The sequence below is a fragment of the Athene noctua genome, chromosome 7 (genome assembly GCF_965140245.1).
Source record: "Athene noctua chromosome 7, bAthNoc1.hap1.1, whole genome shotgun sequence".
Classification (NCBI taxonomy): Eukaryota; Metazoa; Chordata; class Aves; order Strigiformes; family Strigidae; genus Athene; species Athene noctua.
The window spans coordinates 27,272,082-27,290,791 of NC_134043.1; the positions used below are offsets into that span (position 1 = coordinate 27,272,082).

The following is an 18,710-nucleotide window of genomic DNA, read 5'->3' on the forward strand; positions in this document are numbered from 1 at the left end:
ACTGCATCTCATCCCATCTCCATTTCTCTCTCTCTAATCCCTGGAAACAGGGACAAGGCTCACAGCACATGGGCTGCCCTGGAGGAGACTGTCCAGGTGCCAGTGGACAGGCAGACAGACCAACTCAGAGCACACAGGGGCAAACAGGAGGTGCCAGGTCAAGACAGGCAAAGAGCCTGTTATTTTGCCCATTCTCAGTCTCTACAAAAAACAAGATTTAGCTGATGATTTATTTCTTTTTTTAAAGTAGATGGCAGCCCAATGCTGTGTACAGTAAGAAAGATGGGGGCTTGGGGCTGCTCTCATAAATGCCACTGAACTTGTCAAAGCACCTGGGGCAGGTCCTACCCCCTCTTCATCCAGGCATGGGGGAAAGAGGCAGTTCTTCCCATTCTCCTCCCTGGCCCACACTCCCCACCATGCTGGGGACATAAGTACAGTATAATTCTGCTGGTCCCCTCCCCGCAAAATGTGTGGCCACCAAGTGAGACTGACAGGGGAGCCATGACCAGCCTGGCCCCATAAATCCCAGCTCCTACGGGGCTCAGGGCTGGATGCAGTGCTCTGCTTGTGGGGTTTCTCCACAAGCCTAAATCCATGACTTTCACCCTGGCCATAGGTGCTCCTTGGGAATGGGAGACTGCTGGGAGACATGGAAAGGGAGACACTTGGGGTCTCTCCCTGCCCTGGAGAAGCAACTTGGCATTGCTCTGTCAGGACCAAGCAGTTCGGTCGGGATGCAGCACTAACCCCATCCTTCCTTTTTCAAGCATCCATTTGCACCGGGCTGGATTTAGCAGGGGGTAAATACATGCTCGGTGGCCACCACAAGGCCACGTCCTGCCTGATGCTGCTCCCAGCCAAAAGTACCACAAGGAAGGTGGATGCAGGGGCAGTGTGTGACAAAACCACCCGGCAGCCGTGTCAGCGGTGGAGCCGGGCTGCATGGCCCCCATCCTGTGCTCAGCGGTGGTTGCTCTCCCCGGGTTTGGCTGGCGAGGAGGAGGACGGGGGCTCTCGGTGGCTGGGGGTGGATCGCCGCTGCGCCACGCTCAGACCCTGACAGCAGGCTCCAAAACTGTCACTCCCGATCTGTTTTCACTTCAGCTAAACCTCAACCCCGATTAAAATCAAGGAGAGCTGCCTTCTCTCTCCTTCTCCCCATGGTAGGTCCTCTGTAACCTCAGGTCTAAACACTGAGCAAAACACAACGGTGAGGGAATTGTTGAATTTTCGCGGCTGGGAATCTGGGCTGCTGGGGAAGGGGCCATGACAACCCCTGTCCCTAAACCTGACTCTGGTTGCAAGGGCACGGCTGCTGCAGCAGTCCCATCCCCAGGGGCTGTGGGTCTCTGCTGAAATCCAGGGCGGGATGTGCCACCGACCTCCCAACCTGCCTCTGCCACGGGTGGTACCCCAGCAGCTCCGGCAGACCGTGCATCTGTGGGGTGGAGCAGGTCTGCTGCCAGCGGGGTGCTCTGCGCTGGCACCCACTGCTGGCTACCAGCTCATTTAGCAAAGCCTAAATAGAATAAAGAAATTAAACCAGGTATGTGTGTGTGCTTGACTGCAGCACCAGGATGAGTGCATTCATTGAGAAGCTGAAAAAAGCTCACTACAGGGATGGGGACAGCCCTCATCCATCTGTGAAGCATTTAAATTCACTTTCCATTTCAGCTGTCCAAAAAGCAGCTACAGAGGTCTGGCAAACTCAAGCCATGTAGGCCACCACCCACCCTCACACTGCAGGAACGGGGACTCGATGCCAGAGGTGCCACCCTGCGCAGCATGTCCCAGGGCTGGGAAAGCATCCTCTGCTTCGCCAAAAGCAAACACATCTCTTCGCTACAGATCAGAGCCGGGGCTGCAAGCACTCCGCCGCCAGTGGGATCGAGCTTCTCCCTGTGTGCTGGGCATGAGCCCTGATGCCACAGGGAGCCACACTGGCCAGCAGTGTGCCACCAGCAAGGTGCCTGCTCCACTTGCCACACAGAAAATGCCCATTTTCCAAGCCAGTGTCCAGCTTGGAGGAAAAAAAAAATCATCGCCTGAGAAAAGTGGTTCTGGGACCACCAAACCAGGAAAGGTAAAAGCATCGTTGGTAGTTACCCAGAAGAGCATCCTGCAAGGTGGTGAGTGTCTGCCTGTGCAAGCATCCAGGTCCCCTCCGCTTCCACCCCAAATCGGGGCTGGCCACTGCGGAGGTGGTTTGCTTGGTGTGCTCTGCACAACCCGTGCCACTGATTCTGACAACATTTGTATTTTCTGATCCTATGTAGTAAAACCCCACGGTTTCTCTAATGCATTTTGAAAGCAGAATTTGCACTCACTGCAATATAAACATTAAAATAATGTTGAAACCACTTCAAGAGGTTTTTTCCCCCTTGGTCTTGATCAGTAGCCTTTTTTAACCACTGAGATGTTCGTTTTTCTTCAGAAATAAATGTTGTCTTAATTCAACCAAGATTAAAATAACATTTTTTACAGGTATTTCTCAGGAAGAAAGAATTTCAAATTTGCTTTTGTACCTGAGAATACTAAATATGTTTACATAAATAAATCTATAAAAGAGGGGGAAAGTCTGAGATTTGGAATTCTGTATTAAAAGTAAAACTCCAGATATCAGGAAAAACTGCCAGTTTTCAGGGTTTAGTTTCTGTATCAAAATGCAGGCTAGCATCTGTCTTTGCATCTGTCAAAACAAAGGTCAATCATTTTATGGAAACTTAAACACAACGCCCTTGCTCCACTGTTTCTGGTTTATTTTTAAGCTGGACGTGACTTCTGACTAATAAAATAAGATTTTCTAATATGGTTCATATTAACATTACATTATCCCAGAAAACTCAGATTACAAGAAAAATACGTCCGAGAACATTTTCCCTTTATAATAAGGAGAAGATATTTTGGGATTGAGTTCAACAGTATTTAAGTCCTCTATAACCTTTGCAACTAATATTTCACTATTCTACTTATAAAGCAATGGTGTAACCAAAGAAAATGCAACAGAAACATGACAGTATCAGAAATAATTTAGCCACCCAGAGCAAAATGGATATCTGAAGGCAAAATAAAAAAAAAACAAAGCGAGCCCCATAACAAGAGGTATTCCTCTCTCCAAATCAAATTTCCCTGGCACAAGAAAAAAAATTAATGGAAATAGAACCAAAAGGTAAAAATCAAATCAAACAGGGTCAGGGGTTTTATTACATTGCCAGACTAAGACGTGATTAACGTCTATGTTATTTTAGTATCAATTTCTTTAAGGCAATTTGATTTGTGCTATTCCCACCTGAGCGCATACATAAATGACACTGTCCAAAGCCTGCACTGTAAATCAGGTAAATTAGGAATGGCTGAATATTCTGGTTAATGCCAAGATGGATGCTTCCCTACCCAGGGATACACTCTTTGGCTTTAGCCACAAGGCATAGGTAAAACTGAATTTTATCAAAATAAAGCACACAAAGAGAATGACAATTTTGCAAAACAAATCTGGCAAAAATATATTGCAAATATAGAAGAGACTTGAGGAGCAGGTGTTAACTTAAGCTAACCCCCTTGCTTGCGCACCTATTTCTCCCATAATCCCACCTCTCTCCGACACAGACTTAAATTTCCTCTACGAGAGATTCACTTAAGATGGCTCTTAAGCATCCACAGCTCTTCTAACCCACATTGCATCCCCAGACCCGACTCATTTCTTGATTCTTCCCTGATTTTCATAGGTAGGAAAAGTTGCATGCGGCAGGTGGTCTTCCACCAACACAATCTTTTAAATCTTCTTACCTTCCCCAAAGAGCTGCTTTAGTGCCGATTTGGCGTGAGGGGGGTCCGGACAGATGGCCAGTCTTTCCACGTTTGGAAAGGATGAAAAATGCTAGGGGGGAAAAAATCCCAGTGGTTTTTTTCGCCGTACGGCGCAGAGGGCTCCAAACCTCATTGGTCCTGGGAGGTCCACCACGTGGCACAGGATGAAGAGCATGTGACCTATTTTCTCCCAAATCCCTCAGTTTGCTGGAAAGGGGGATGCACCCACTGCTGATGTTCTTGTCATTTCAGTGGGCTTTGATTTTTTTTTTTTTTATTATTTTTTTAAAGGCCACTGAACAAATCGAGTTGCCTCAAGGCGATGAGGGTGAACCAGCCAACGCTTTCAACATGAAGGAGAAAGGAGCTTGGGTATGAGACGAGCACCAGGGCACTGCCCGTGTGCAGGGAGAAATTGGGAAATGCTTTAGCAGGGTACCGGCAGAGCAGTGCCTGCTCACCCACCCCAGGGATGGAGCCTTTTGGGGGGGGAGGAAGGCGTATAGCAATGCACATTTGGCTGCTGGCAATGGACTGTGTTAAACCATCCATCTCAGAGGAAGCAGCAGCGGAGGGAAGGACCAGGCTGAAGGACTGCAGAATCCAGAGGAAGGGGATGTGTTACAACTGCTCCATCACCAAAAAAATTTTCTTGTGCCTTTACATTGCTTCTGACCTCTCCCAGGCTGATCCTGTCCTCTGGTGCCTTACCAGCTATTGCACAGTGGTTGCAGCAACCAGCTTCTCTGAGAGATAAGTCTGCTTTGGAGGCAGAGGGTCTGCTGAAACTGCTTTCTTGGAAGAAAGACCAAGGGCAGTGGAGGGAGCACGGCATGCTCTGGGTGGGCATTGCCTGCTCTCACCACCACATGGCCATGCCAGGCTCAAAGGGCATTTCAAAGTGTTCCCCCACAGACACTCACTAAACCTAAAACGCAGCACAATTATGGGGATGTTCTTCCCCAGAAGGGTGCCCAAGGCCCCATGGATCAAGGCAGGACAAGCCAAGCTCCCAGCGTCTAACTCTGACAGGTGCTGGGGGTCCCTCCTTGCCCCAGCTCTCTATTTCCCAGGGGACAGCAGATCTGAGCCACCACATCCCAGCCAGCCATGGTCCACAGGCCAAGCAGATCCTGGCCTTCCCTTGGTAACTGCAGGTACCAGCCCATCAGTCTCAGGACGCTCATGTTGGGGAAAGGCAAAGGAATTTTTGGAGCCCAAGACATCCTCTTGCATTTCCTATCAAAGCTCAAGCCCGTGTGTCACGCCAGTCAGAAGGTGCATTTTTCTGGCAACCTAAGTCCCCACCTGGCACATCCCTCAACTGTGCCATCTTGTCATGCTAGCGATATGCCTGTTCGTCATCCCTGCCAACAGAAAGTCCTAAGTGAATCTACCTCTGGCATCTGCCCTGGAATTTCAGTTATGTTATTCCTGCAGAGCAGCTGTCCCCAGCCATCCTATTATCCAGGGGCTCAAGCCCTTCTTATCTAAGGATAACACCTAAGGCTCCTCGAAGAACCAGCTAGACTTGGGCTTTGGTGAAAAAACACAGCTCTGGCCACCTCCACGCCTTCTTGGAATCACCACCACATCCTGATCTGGCACACAGCCCGACTGCTGGTTCTCCCTTGTGACTGTTCCCCTGCACATGGCTCTGCACGGGGACAGAAAGCATCAGGAGCACAGTCCCTATTTCCAGGTCCTTCCTGAGGCCAGACTGTCTTACCATGCTGTTATCAAAAAGAGAAATACAGCCGTAAAATGCCTCAAATGGTGTAGAGAAGTGCAGGGTTTCACCTGAAATCCTCTGCGGCTTGGAGGGTCATATTTCTCCATCCACCAGCCAGATGATGGGGCATTTTAGTCCAACAAATACAAGCTGAGGGAGAAACTTGCCACGCTCAAATGCAAATTATGGACACAGCCAAAAGTGCTCATCTTGCTGCTTTCCCCTCCCATCCCACATCCTTTTGTGATGGCCAGTGTGCAAAGGGAGAGAGGGAACATCCCCATCTTCCAGCCCCACAGCTCCCTGTTTGCAGCCCCCTCATCCTTCCCCAGTGATGCCCAGCTAAATCTGGCTCCCAAGTAATCTTCTGAATAATTATATAATATAGAGGCAGGCATAGAAATAATTTTAGGCTGCTCTGTCAATAGAAAGCAAGCTGGATTAAAAGATCAGAACAAGCAATACTTAGATTAAAATGGTTTGTTATTTTCAGCTGTGGAAAATCTGCGGCTAAAGCACAGAAGATGTTGAGGGAAGGCGCATCATCTTTCTTTCCCCAAAAACAAGCTTTCTACATATCAGCCAAGGTAAATTCTAGGTTTCCAACCTACACTCAGGTTTGTTTCCCAATGGGTCAAATAAATACAATTTGCCAGTTCGTATGGCATTTTATGTAAAGACTTAAGAGCAGTGTGGAGATGCTTCAAGTTACATTCTGACCTGCAACCTGAGTCCGAATTGAATGCCATCAATGCATTGCTGCTTGTTAAGACATCAGACCACCCAAGTCATGAGAATCAGCAGGCAGCTTGGCAGACAACTTCATTACCTATGAGAAACATGCCTCCTGGCACACAGCATGGGCTTTATTGGTACCGACGTCTTTGCCTTTAGTATGTGCCTCCCTGCACCCCTGAGCTGATGGTAGGCAGACACCAAGCTTACCAGTGGTAGAGAGGCAGCCGTGGCTGGGAGAAGCCCATCACGCAGTGGGGCAGCTCTCTGCAGGTGCCTATATGGCATCCCCCTTGCCCCCAGCAAGGTCAGCAGCTTGGGGTGCCACACCAGGCCCCGCTCTGACTGATGGCTTTGGAAAGGCGTGAAGGAAAGGCAGGAAAAAACCAGTGAGACAGGGACCTGATGCTGGGGGCCGAGCCCGCCGCAGGGCATGGCGCTCATCAGCCACATCCCAGATCGATGCCACTAGCTTTGCTCATTCACCTTCAAGTTCAGATTAAGCAGAAGGGTCAAACTGGGAAATTGTTTGCCACTGGCGGGCACGTCCCCACCCACCCCCCACAGCCTCGTGTCACAGCCTTTTCCCCTTGCTGGCATGGACACCTCCCACCCAAGCCCCCTGCTAACCTCACAGCATCTCTGGCCCCCAGCATCAGCAGTGACCACTCGTCACATCACCTGGGTGCAAGATGGAGCAGCAGCAGTCTCCCAGTGCCAAGTAGTCTCCAAAAACCGGGTCCTCTTCCAGGTGTCCTTCGCACCTGTAGTTTTTCTATTAAGTAGTCATGGTACTACACACACAGGATCACCTCTGAGTTCTAAGGATGAAGTCCCATGGGGCAAGAGGTCCAAGACAGCCTTGAAGAGGGGTTAGCATTTAAAATGAAAACCACACCTTGCTTTGCATTTTAAGCCAGAAGCTGCTGGCTTGCTCAGAGCCGGGAACCAGGCTTCAGTCTTGACTGCAAATGTGGTAGAGAGGCCAGGGCACAGGCCTGGGAGAAGGGATGGGATGTTGGACAGGGAGCATGTGAAGGCAGAAAAATGAGGTCAGAGACCTCCCTGGAGGAGATGGGAGATGTGAGTTGTCGTGATGTTCGCCCAAATGATGCTTTAATAACCACTTACTGCAGAAAAGTGTCTTCACTAAAGCCAGACAACAAAATGCACTTGCTGGACAGACTGGGCTTAAGAGTGCTTGTGGGAGGACAGTCTGGGGACTTGGTCCCCAGCTGGATACTCAGCTCTCCCAGCAAGGACATGGACCAGTTTTCCTGGGGCTGGTAATGGGAACCCCTTCCCCAAGACCTGGTGTGCTCAGGGAAATGCCAGTAAGCAGGAAGCGCATCCTTCCTTCAGCTCATGGCCTCCAGACTACCAGCAGGAAAAAAAAAAGCTTCCCTCCACCCCCCAAAAAACCCCTCTACAGATGGATGTGTTTGTAAGAGGCACACAGGAGCCGCAGGCGGTGACGGAAGAAACCTCAGATGATGCATGCTTAAGATCAGGCGTAACTAGTACCCACCACGTCACCAGTGATCATGGACAAGCCTCCTCACAGGTTTTTGGGCAAGTTCTACCCTTAGTGTACCTGAGTGAGTTACCTACAGCTCCTCTGAGAAACCTTCATCCCCTTACCCAAAACGCACCATCTTGTTGCAGGTATAGGGTGTTGCTCTGCCTGGTGTCTCTCAGGGTTTTATGTGCAGAAAACAGCAATTAGTGACACTTTTAAAAGGAAGGGGAGAGAAGAGAGGTGGATTTGTCTGTTGCTACAACATTTCTGCTTTATGGAGCTGTCTTCTCACTCAGAGATGCGTGTTCTCCTCTTCACTAATGGAAAATGTTGCCTCGTCGTCCATTTGCGATAGTCAATGCCTGGGACAACACAATGGCCCCAGGCCAAAGCAAATCTATTTTAGTAACAAAAGCAGAGTGGCTGATGAGAATGACCCCATCTGTGCACTTCCCAGCTTAACTCTTTAGCTGGTTTTAATGGACCCCTATGACCAACGTGGTGGAAAGCAGGCGGACGAGTGCAATGAGGGCAGCGGCGGCAGGATGGGCCACCTGCACGGATGCATGACTGTCCCAACCCCTTTGCACAGAGACCCTCCAGCAGCAAAATACACCTCTCACAGAAGCTCTGTTAGCAGGATTGCACCATGCAGGGAGCAAAACCCCCTTCCCTTTTTTTGCCCATGCCGTAGCATTGCCCCTCACAAGGAGCTGGGTCCCTGCAGTCCAGCAGTATGTCTCTCTGTAGAGCCTAACCACATCCTCCCTGCAGGCATTTTATAGCCTAAGGGAGACCACGGTGCATCCGCAAAGACCCCTGGGACTGGAAAAGTGTCTGAGCTCACCTTACCTTACCCTGCAGGCCAGCCTCGAGCTCCAGAGCGATTCCTTGGAGGGTCCGGTTGCACCAGAAAAGGGCATGCTGAGCACAGGGCAGCAACCAGCAGTCCACAGCACGAGTCTGCAAACCAGGACATGGCAGAGGTTAGGCACAGCACAGAGGAAGGACACCCGAAGGCTGCTTACTGTCCAGGAAAAGTGAATTTCAGAAAGAATTAAAACATGGTTTGTACTGGGGGGGACAAAATGTTCAGGAGCATCACCTCCAGGTTGGTTATGGGGCAGGCAGCAAAGCCCTGTCTGTATTTTTATCTACACTCAGACCAGATTTGGGCAGGTCCTGCTCCAGCATCCATTAAACAAGGGAAGTAAACTAAAGAGCTGGGCTGTGGAGGAGGGGGTCCCCCAGACACAACCCCAGCAAGATCTCCCAGGTGACCAACAGCCCAATGGTCTGGCTGTGGGAACTCTGAGCACCACAGAGGGAGCACAAGCCAAGGGTCTGCTTCATCCAGAAATCAAACCTCAGTGGAAATAATCCAGCACGTTTCAGTGACATAGGTGCAGCATTATTTTTATTGCTTTATTTTTGCTGCTCTTTCCAGTTAGTTAACTGGGGCATGCATTACCCATCAATAAAATCAATCCAGAAGCCTGAGCTGTTAATAAGCTGAGTGCCAGAGGGCAGAAAAACCTCTCCATCTCCCAAAATATTTTTTGGGCAGTGGGGTGGGTGAGCTGCAGGCCCCACTCATTGCTTGGCCTTGATGTGCTGGGGCAGCTTGTGAATTATAATGGGAAACCTTCCTCTTCCTGGTGACTCAGCAACCACTGTACTTACCCCCAGCGACCTGAGCATGAGGGGCTGATGCCATGGGAAGGAGCACATCAGTGGGAGGGGAGTCCCTGAGACCCCCCTGAGGTCAGTCTTCAGGTCCTGCCTGCTGCTCACAACATCATCAGCACTACGATCAGAGCAGGTTGTCCAGGGCTTTATCCCTTTGGGGCTTGAAAACCTCCGAGGACAGGGACTATAGAGTCTCTCTCAGTGACCAACTGTCCTCAGAATTAATGTTTTTTCCCTATAATACTCTATATGACTCTCTGAATGGCAGCCAGGTCCTCCAAGGTAATGACTACATCCCCAGCTGGTGTCACCTGCAAGCAGGACAGGTCCCAGGATGGACCCTGAGGCACTTAAGTACTCTCCACTGAGCCTACACAAGCAAAATAAATTTTAAATCCTACTGTCACTATCGTAACATCCTTCCTCGTGGACTCTCAACAAACAGAGAGGGAACAAAAAACCCCCCCAACAAATCCAAATAGCTGAAAAAAATTGGAAAGGATGGAAAACCCAAACTGTGACTCACCGTTGGAGGAACAGCAGGCGCAGATCAGGGATTTCGCGGGGTAGATGGCTGGGGATCAGCAGCTGAGGTGGCAGGGGAGGACCTGGAAGACAGCACGAAATCTCAGCACCCCAGGGTGCCTGGCCAGTCCCCCTACCTGGGAACCCACAAGAGCCTCCTCCCAGCACTGCTTCCATGGCCACAGGTAACCCAGAGAACAGGACAAAACAGCCTCAAGCAGAAGAATCCTTGGTAATTTTTTTATGCCAGTCAGCAAAAACTTCTGGTCACTGATTCCAGTATTGAGAAAAGGAAGAAAAAACTGACCATGGCACCAGCTTCATCAAAATACACATGAACAAGGGGGCTCAGACAAGGATCCAGGATGCTGGAAGACAAGGGGTTGCAAGAAAACCCACTTCCTTCTCCCCAGTGCCAGCGCAGGCAAGCCCCTCTGCCACAGCCCCACGGGCACGTCCTGCCTCCCTGCTGCCCACACAGGCACAGAGCAGCGACCCACAGCCTGTGAATTCATGAGGAAAGAAACTTTTATTTGTCTTCCAGGTCATAGGTTTGAGTTTATCCCAAGACAAGGCTTAGCATTCAGGAAATGTGTCATTAAAGAATTTGTCAGCAGTTTTCTTAATCAAATATTGGTCTGTCTCCCAGCAGCTCTGCTTCTTGTTATGTTACAATCCGTCCACCCTTACAGCAACATGCTAAATGGTAAGATCCCACCCACGACCCTGTCGTCTTTCACTGTGCACCACATGTACACCCACCCACAGAAACTTTTGCTTCCAGAACAGCTTTTTCCTCTGAATGTTTGGTGCAGATAGAATTGTAAGCCAGTCTCCAAAACTTCTGTTTCTATGTCTTGCGGCCTTCTGAGATGCACAGGAGCAGGTGAGTCAAGCTGTGCAGAGGAGCTGAACGCTTGCCTAGACACCTAAGTGGTGTTCTCTGTGATTAAGGTGCACGTCACCTCCTGGTACGGACATGCCTGCATTTCCCAGAGGACTGGTGCTGTGCTGGGGCCAACCTCAGTTCCATCATGGGTATGAGTGCACCCCAAGTAATCCCAAAGTTGCCTCCAAGCAGAAACCTCAGGACTCCCAAGCATGTCTTGACCACAGCTGCTTTAAGCATCCCTCGACTCCTCCTGAAGGGCCATTTCCAGAAGAACTCTGCCAGGTGCAGCCATCCACCGTGGCCAAATTGGCCCTGGCTGTGGCAGCTGTCTGTGTCCCCACATCACCCAACAGCAGTATCTTGCTCATCAGTGACCAATGCAAGGCAGTCAGGAATTTTCTTAAAAGACAGCATCACAAGCTTATGGACAAGCAACTTTTTGATCTGCTGGTAGACTATCATCCTCACCATCATCACTCCAGCACGGCTAAAGACCCTGCATCTTGTGTCTGCTCTGTCAATACAAGAAGAGGAGTCAATTACTTTTTTTCCTGGTTGTTTCTCTCCCCTGAAACACACACGGGTGCTGTGAGAAAGACACCAGCAAGCTTATCACACCAAAAGCTTTCTGCCTTATGATTCATGGCAGTGGAAAGCGTGGCTCCATCTCTGCATGGCCAGCTCATCCACTAGCTCTCATGGACTAGGTCCCATTAGTAAATTTGATCAGCAGTGTTCATGAGGGGTCACCCAGGATGCTGAAGGAGTCACTTGTGAAGAGCAGAGCAGCAGAGGTATCCAGATCCCAGCAAAACCACACCTATTGCTCCTAGATAAAAGAACCTGAGAATGCAATGAATTCCAAAGCACTGATATGGCCAGTCCCCTCAAAAGTCAGCCTTTGTAGGCTATGACATTTCAACATCTTTAACTCATGCCAGAGGGGCACCAAGAGCCCTGAGGGTGTTGTACCCCATACAGCACTCCCCAGGGGCTTGGCAGCACCCTCAGCTTGATGCCACCTACATGCACTGGAGAGCTCAACCACTTCATTCCACAGGGCTCAAAATTTCACAGCATTTAGTCTTGAGTGGGTAAGGAGGAATCACAGAGATATGGACAAACATCCTCTGGAGGGTTTGACCCTCTGGCATCAGCAGGATGCAAAGATGAACAAACTGTATGTAGCACCCTGCTCGTGCGCAGCCTCGGAGGTGAGCTGACGGGTACTTCCATGTCCTGTGCCCAGTTCCATGTGGCTGTGACAACTTCCCCAATTTGGCTCAGGTAGAGCAAGCTGGTGAGCACTGCTCTTGAGGACATCTGTGGGCATCCAAAGCAGGACCTAGGCATGGAAACTGTCCCTTGCACTGCCTTGGTGGGTGTCCAGCTCACACACTGCCCTGCTGCCCAGCCCAAACCAGCAGATCACACCAGGAATCATTTTTAAGGGCCCCCCAAAGCAAAGCTTGCTCAGGCAAAACCAGATTTTCAGCAGCCTTGCGCATAGTCTCCCCATCTCTGTGCCTACTCTGGGCTGGAGATGCAGCAGCAGCCCCCTGACAACCCTGGCAGGCTGCCCTATCCTACCATCCCAAATATCAGCAGGTTCTCCCATATCCCCTACCACACACCACCTCCCCTGCAAAAAAAAAGTCTGCTCCAACACCCAGCCTGCCTCTCCTGCAAACAGCCAGCCAAGATGGACTTCAGCTCTCCCTCACCTGTGAGTACCTGGATGTTTGTGCCCATAGGACATCTCACTTGGCCCTGTGTTTGGGACCATGGGGCACCTGTGTGGGGTGCAACGTCTGCAGAGAGTATGGAGAGTATGGAGAGCTTGCAGATGTCCTCATCCTTTGCTGCAACCCCACCCCACCAGGGAAAACTCAAACTCTTTTGGAAAATGTGTTGTGCAGCTGGTGAGGGATGCACCAGATGGGATGGGATGGATGGGGATGTTCCCCCACCATATCATCAGTTTCCTGAGCTATAATACACCTTATAGATGGAAAACTCAGCAAAATGGCTTCATCAGCATTGTCCCTCCAGGCTGTTGGACCCCTTCATGTTGTAGAGGACCCCACTCCCATCCAGTTGGGGTGAAGCAGACCCTGTACCACTGGGATCTGCTTTGTTCTGCTGTTTGAGGTTTTCAGTGCCATCGCTCATTGCGCAGGGGAGAGAACGATCCTCCCCTGACCTGTGTTCCCATCATCCGCCTTACTGGGTGTTTTACGCAGAGAGAGGCAATGATTTTAATGTCCCAGTGAACAAGCTGTCGGGACGCATCAGCCTCAAAGGGCAGACTTCAGAGATAGCTTCTCCTCCCAGGCACTGCCTGGGAAAGGAAAACCAATTCCAGCTCTGCACACACACACACACACACACACACACGCCACGTGTGTGCCACTGGTGCCCATTAGTTTCCAGCCTTTTAACAAAACATCCTTCAAAACCGCACTCCTCAGGAGGGGGAGGTGGTGAGCCCAAGGTGGGGGGGCCGTAGGTGAGCTGCCACCAGGACGACGCAGCCACCGGGCAAGCAGAGCGGGCAGCCCTGCAGGCAGGAGCCAGCGTGACGTGATGGGACCTGAGCGCTCTGAAGCCGTCAAGAGTCTCAGCAGAGATGAGCTGAGAAAAGCCATGAGCAAAGCTGACATCTGCCCCCTGGGCGGGTACCTAATGAGCGGAGACATTGTCCATTTGGGGAGACGAGGTAAAGTTAAAAGATTTCAGAGCTGACACCTGGCAGCCTCCATTGGTATTCCTGGCAAAATGGCAAGGGAAGGAGAATGGAGATGGGGGGCCAAAATTGGTCTCTTCCTTGGGCTCCGCAGTGGTGAGTGAGAGGGATGGGGGTGGTGTTGGTGTCTCAGCATCTTGTCTGCTGCCCGGAGCAACCGTCTTTGTGATTTTTCTACCACGTTAGAAGAGAAACTGGTGCTTTCTGAGAGCTGCCCCAACGGGATCATCCCTGGGGAGGTCTGGCAGGGTCTCACATGGCCCTATGCCTGCCGAAAAGGCATGGGGAGAGCATGTTCCTGGGTCCAGCAGCACATCAGACCCGCTCTTGGCTGGTATCTGGGTACAGACAAAGGCTCCTGTGTCCCACAGTCCCCACAGCCTGGAAGCAGAATGGCACTCAGCAAATCCCTGGCCCCCAGCATCACCCAGCACCCCCCTCCTGCTGCTTCCACAAACCTAGTTCAGTCAGTCCTTATAAATCCAGCCTCTGTAAGTCCATTTGTCATTTGCAGTTCCCTAACTTACCTCCAGCTTCTTTGCTTTCCACTACCTTCAAATGGTGCCTGGTGACGAGAGGGGAGCAATGGACCATATCACCCCTATCACCTCCGGGTTTTCCTCTCCAGAAAACCTGGCCAGCAAACTCCCCTCACTTACCCCCAAAGCCACGTTGTGTGTCAACCTGGGAAAGCCCCCACTGAGATGCTTTCATCCCCACCCATCTGCCTTCTTTCCCAGAGGTCAAGTGGGTTTTACAGGGCAATCATCACCTTGGGACTGTCCTGGGTGGAAGGGGAGTTCCTCGAGCATCCTCAAAGCTTCCTACCAGCCAACAACAGCTTAAAAAACTTGCCATTGCTCCACACAGTTTCCATCAGCTCCATCAACAAACGCCCTCGGGTCTAAACCACATTGAAAGTGCAATTTTCACCCACGTAGCTCTGGGGTTTTTCACTCCTTTCCTAAAGATATAGCCAGAAATTGCCAGCCCATGGTGCAAACCCAGGGGTGGCTTTGCCCGGGATGCCCGGGAGCAGGGACAGCAGCTGGGCTCTGGCTGCTCCTCCCCGGCACCCGCTGACCTGCTGGGCTCAAGCAGATGGAGTGGCCGCAAATCCCCCTGTAAGCCAGGGAAGAAGACTAATCTCCTAGAGGACAAATCGGTTGGCAAGGGGGGGGGAAGCTTGGTATTTCACCTTTTCCTCCCTCTTCCAGCAAATGCCAGCAACATCCAGCATGCTTGGAGGGACCCCAGCACACCTGAGGGCAGAGGAGGCAGCGCCAGGGGCTTGGGTACCTGGTGGAGACCTATTTTTTCCCAAAAGCAGACATTTCATTTAGGACACAGCAAGATAAGCCGTAAGTGCACTATCCAGCAGCTGGTGTCTCCTTGGGGGAAACCACATCTGGTGAGTTCTTAAAACTTCCAGAGTGCTCCCAGGCCATGAAGGGCTGAGGCTTTGCTGCACATGAGAAGTCCTTGGTGGGTTAAGGAAGCCTTAGGAGCACCCACTGGGATGAGATGGACCATCCACAGTGGAATCCCCCATCCTTCCTCACCTTTGGGGAAAAATGGGAATTAGGTCCATTGGAGTGGGCTAGTTTAAGTCTTCAGCCAAACATGTTCTCTCCAAATCCATCACTAAAAGGATTAGGAGTGATGTAATGCGCTGATGTCAAAGCAGTCAAGCCAGAGCCAAGCCCCAGCAGCAGATGCCACCAGCAGCTCCCCACGATATCACCCATGGCCAAGCCCACCCCATGCCTTTCAGAAGGGTGTTTCTGCCAAAAAGATCCCAGAGCAGAGGTCAGCCTAAGGAGACCCCAGGATCTGCACAGCCCAGTCCTGCTCCCGGGGCCATTTGCAAGCAGCCAACCCCCTCCAACTAATTTTCCTTCTGCTCCAGAGGCAACTGAGAGTGAGGAGGTCAGCAAATTTGGTGCCATCATCTGTTCTTCTGGGTTGGGTTTTTTTCCTTCCCTCCCTTATTATTGCCCTTCTTCCCTTGCTTAAGGGCTGGCAAAACTATTCCTGCATGCTTTCAAGGGAAAAACATCTTGCCGGATAATGTCAGCTCTACTTGCAAAACTGTGGGGTGTTTTCTAGCTGTGACAGGGAGAGCTGTTGATGACAGGCATGTTAGTTCTCATAAAAACTTGAAAGGAGGAGGCCGCAACCCAGGGCAAGGACAGAGACCATATAGGGTGGAATGCATGGCATCTGGGCACAGTTTGTACCCTAGTCCTCTGATGAAGGTGCTTGGGTGACCGGCAGAGCCCAGTTAAGCCCTGGCTGAGCTGTAACACGCATAAGCATGGCACAGCATTACTTTTATCACTCACCCGGGGAGCCAGGCCCCCAGCACAGAGTCCACATGTAAGGAAATATTCCCGGAGAGAGAGTGTGAGCTATCAGTGCGTGTCCCTGGGGACCATGGTCACCCCGTCTGTGCAGTAAAAACAGGCAACCTCAGGGCCCTCCCTCATCCATCCCCTGCCATGCACTGGTGCCCAAAATCCCCCGGACGGGCAACACATTTTTCAGGTGGGGAAACTGAGTCACAGAATTGTCCAGACCATTGAGGTGCCTGAACAGGTCCCCATGGGTAGATTTTTCAGCAGACACTAAAACCCCTGATGATGCTACAAGGCTGCTTCTCTATACCTCACCATGCACTCACCATCCTCCCCATTACAGCCTCCTGTTTTTTACAAGATCCTTTGCCCAGCACAAGTTCAGGGATCCCCTGAGCTCACCCTGAGCATCCCCAAGGCATCCTCCTCCCCTAACACAAAGCATCCAACATAGCCAGATCAGGAGAATCTCTCCCAAAGCTATGAGATGTCAGAAACACGTGAATTTTGCCCATTGGCTTTGGGCTTCATAGCTTCCCAGGATTCCCAAGGTACGTTTCATGGAGTGGCCACGGGCAACCACAGCAGAGAGGCTCGCTTGCCCCATGGAGCTTCACCTCCACAGGAAAGGGCTTTGTTTCACAGATACCCTCTCTACATGCCACTGTCATGCCTGGAGTACCCTGGGCATCTTTGGACCTGTGGTGGGACCGTTCCTGCCTCCTTACCCCTGGGGCCGGTCCCCTGCACAGCGCGGCTCGGAGGCACATCTGGTGGCGTTGGGAAGGTGACAGTGCAGCCAGCTGGGCAGCCCTTGCCCTGCAGACAAAAGGGATAAGAGTCAGGCTGCACCGGGGCGAAAGCATCCTCCAAACAACGCGCCCTGACACAGAGCAAGGCACTCGGCTGCCCAGTGGCAAAACCCTCAAAATCCTTGCAAGTATGATGGAGCAAAGATGTCACAACCAGAGACACGGGGGGGGGGGGGGAACCCATGTCACGGGGTGGGGTGAGCCTGGAGTGCAGACCCCATGTCATGATGTGTGTGCACAAGGGGGAAGGTTTCAAGGTTTCAAGGCAGAGACCCCTGGCAGCACCCCCAGCCCCATGCCGGCTGTGGTTCGGTGTTTCTTTGAGTCCCATGTTCATGCAGTGTTCACCGCAAACACATTGCGGGGAGCTCCAAAGGATGCACATAGCAAAGCTGCACATCGCAGATGAGAAAACCTTCCATGAGCAGCAGCTAACGGCAGGAATAAGGCAAGCATTTGCTACCTCTGCTTGCAGCAGCACGTCGCTTATGTTTCCAAATGTGTTGCTTGAGTTATAATCATTAATGGCTTTTAAGAAAAGACTCTGCTCCCTTCCCACCTCGAGCTGAGCATGGACAGGCTGTGCTGGTGCTGGTCACTCACCCCATGCCCACCACAGCAGGTCCCCACTCCAGGGGATCACCCAGCACCCACGCCAGAGGTGCTGCAGCCCCCATTCCCTGAGGACAAGCAGGTCCTAGCACTGCTGGGAAGCAGCTTTTCCCAAACCCTGGGTCAGCTTACTGGGGCCCTCCAGGGCACTTGGATTTTCAGGAAACCATCACCTTAGACTAGGAAAGTCTGGACAAGAGGGTTTACTCCTTGGTGGAGGATGCATAAGTCATCCTCCAGCCTGCCCTTGAAACTGAGCCAAAAAAGCTTTTACCTAAAGCAGCCAGCAATAGGATACCAGATCCGGAGCTACAGGATTAACCCCTTCCTGGGAGATGCTGGCTGGTTGCCCTTGCATGTGGCCCCCCCTTTCTCTTCCTCTGGTCCATGCTGGATTTCCCCACCATGTGTGCCCACCAGGCTGGTGGACATGATATCTGTACTCCCCTGGCAAGGCTGGGGGGGCACACACCACGAGACCCTGGTGATGGGCTGCTGCCAGATCAAAGGAGGCTTAAAACACATTCCCCCCAGCTGGGGAATGGCATTTCTCTTCTGTGTGTCTCCTCACAAAGCCTGCCCAAACAGGCCAGAATTTGGGGCTCAGCAAAGGGAAGAAGCAACCGAAAGAATAAGGTAAAAATTCAAAGCACTTCATTTTGCCATTTTCAGAGGAAAGCGTTTGGGTTTTGACTCCTTAGGAAGTCACCAACCATCCATAGCTCCTCTAAAGGGCTCGCCATTTATTGGTGTGCCAAGTCTCAATGTGTTTTCCCCAAAAATACCATATTCCCTCCTCGACAGAAAACAGCCCCTTCGGGACACCCAGAGGAGGGACTTTCTGTGTTAAAGGGAATTTTTCTTCTTTCTGGGTTCCCTGCACACAATCTGAGAGGTGCCAGCACCAGTCTGCCTGCCAACCTGATGAAAAGCAGACCTATTTCTGCAGTGTGGAAAGGCAAGAGCCTCCACCCATGGCCGTGCACTGGGATGGGGCAGAAAGATGAAGGATGCCCCTGTCCCTGCCCCAGGTATCACTGTCCCACGGCTGGGAACAAAGGGTCCACCCTGGGTACAATAACGCCGTCCCCCAGGCCAGCACGTCTCCAGCGTCCCCGCAGCCTTGGCGCAGGGAAGGACAGCCAGCAGGCACCACACGGGATGCCGGCCATGTCTTAGTGACGTTAATTCACCTCCACAATTAGCAGGGCGGAGAAGCAGTGGTTCTGGCAGAGCACCGAAGCCGTGAGGAAGTGCTGCCATTAGCGCTGCCAGCAGCTG

At 51.5% G+C, this 18,710-nt stretch overlaps 1 protein-coding gene across 21 annotated transcripts in view; it reads right to left on the reverse strand.

Moving 5' to 3' along the window:
* Positions 1-18,710, reverse strand: part of PCBP3 (poly(rC) binding protein 3) — a 61,735-nt gene that overhangs the window by 40,603 nt on the left and 2,422 nt on the right. For all 21 annotated transcript variants that reach the window (XM_074910133.1, XM_074910130.1, XM_074910136.1 and 18 more), the window contains exons 2-3: positions 10,012-10,093; positions 8,654-8,759 (exon numbers count right to left, since the gene is read on the reverse strand). In XM_074910133.1, the coding sequence (XP_074766234.1) occupies positions 8,654-8,719 (66 nt within the window). In that variant the 5' untranslated portion in view covers positions 8,720-8,759; positions 10,012-10,093. The remainder of the gene's footprint in view (positions 1-8,653; positions 8,760-10,011; positions 10,094-18,710) is intronic.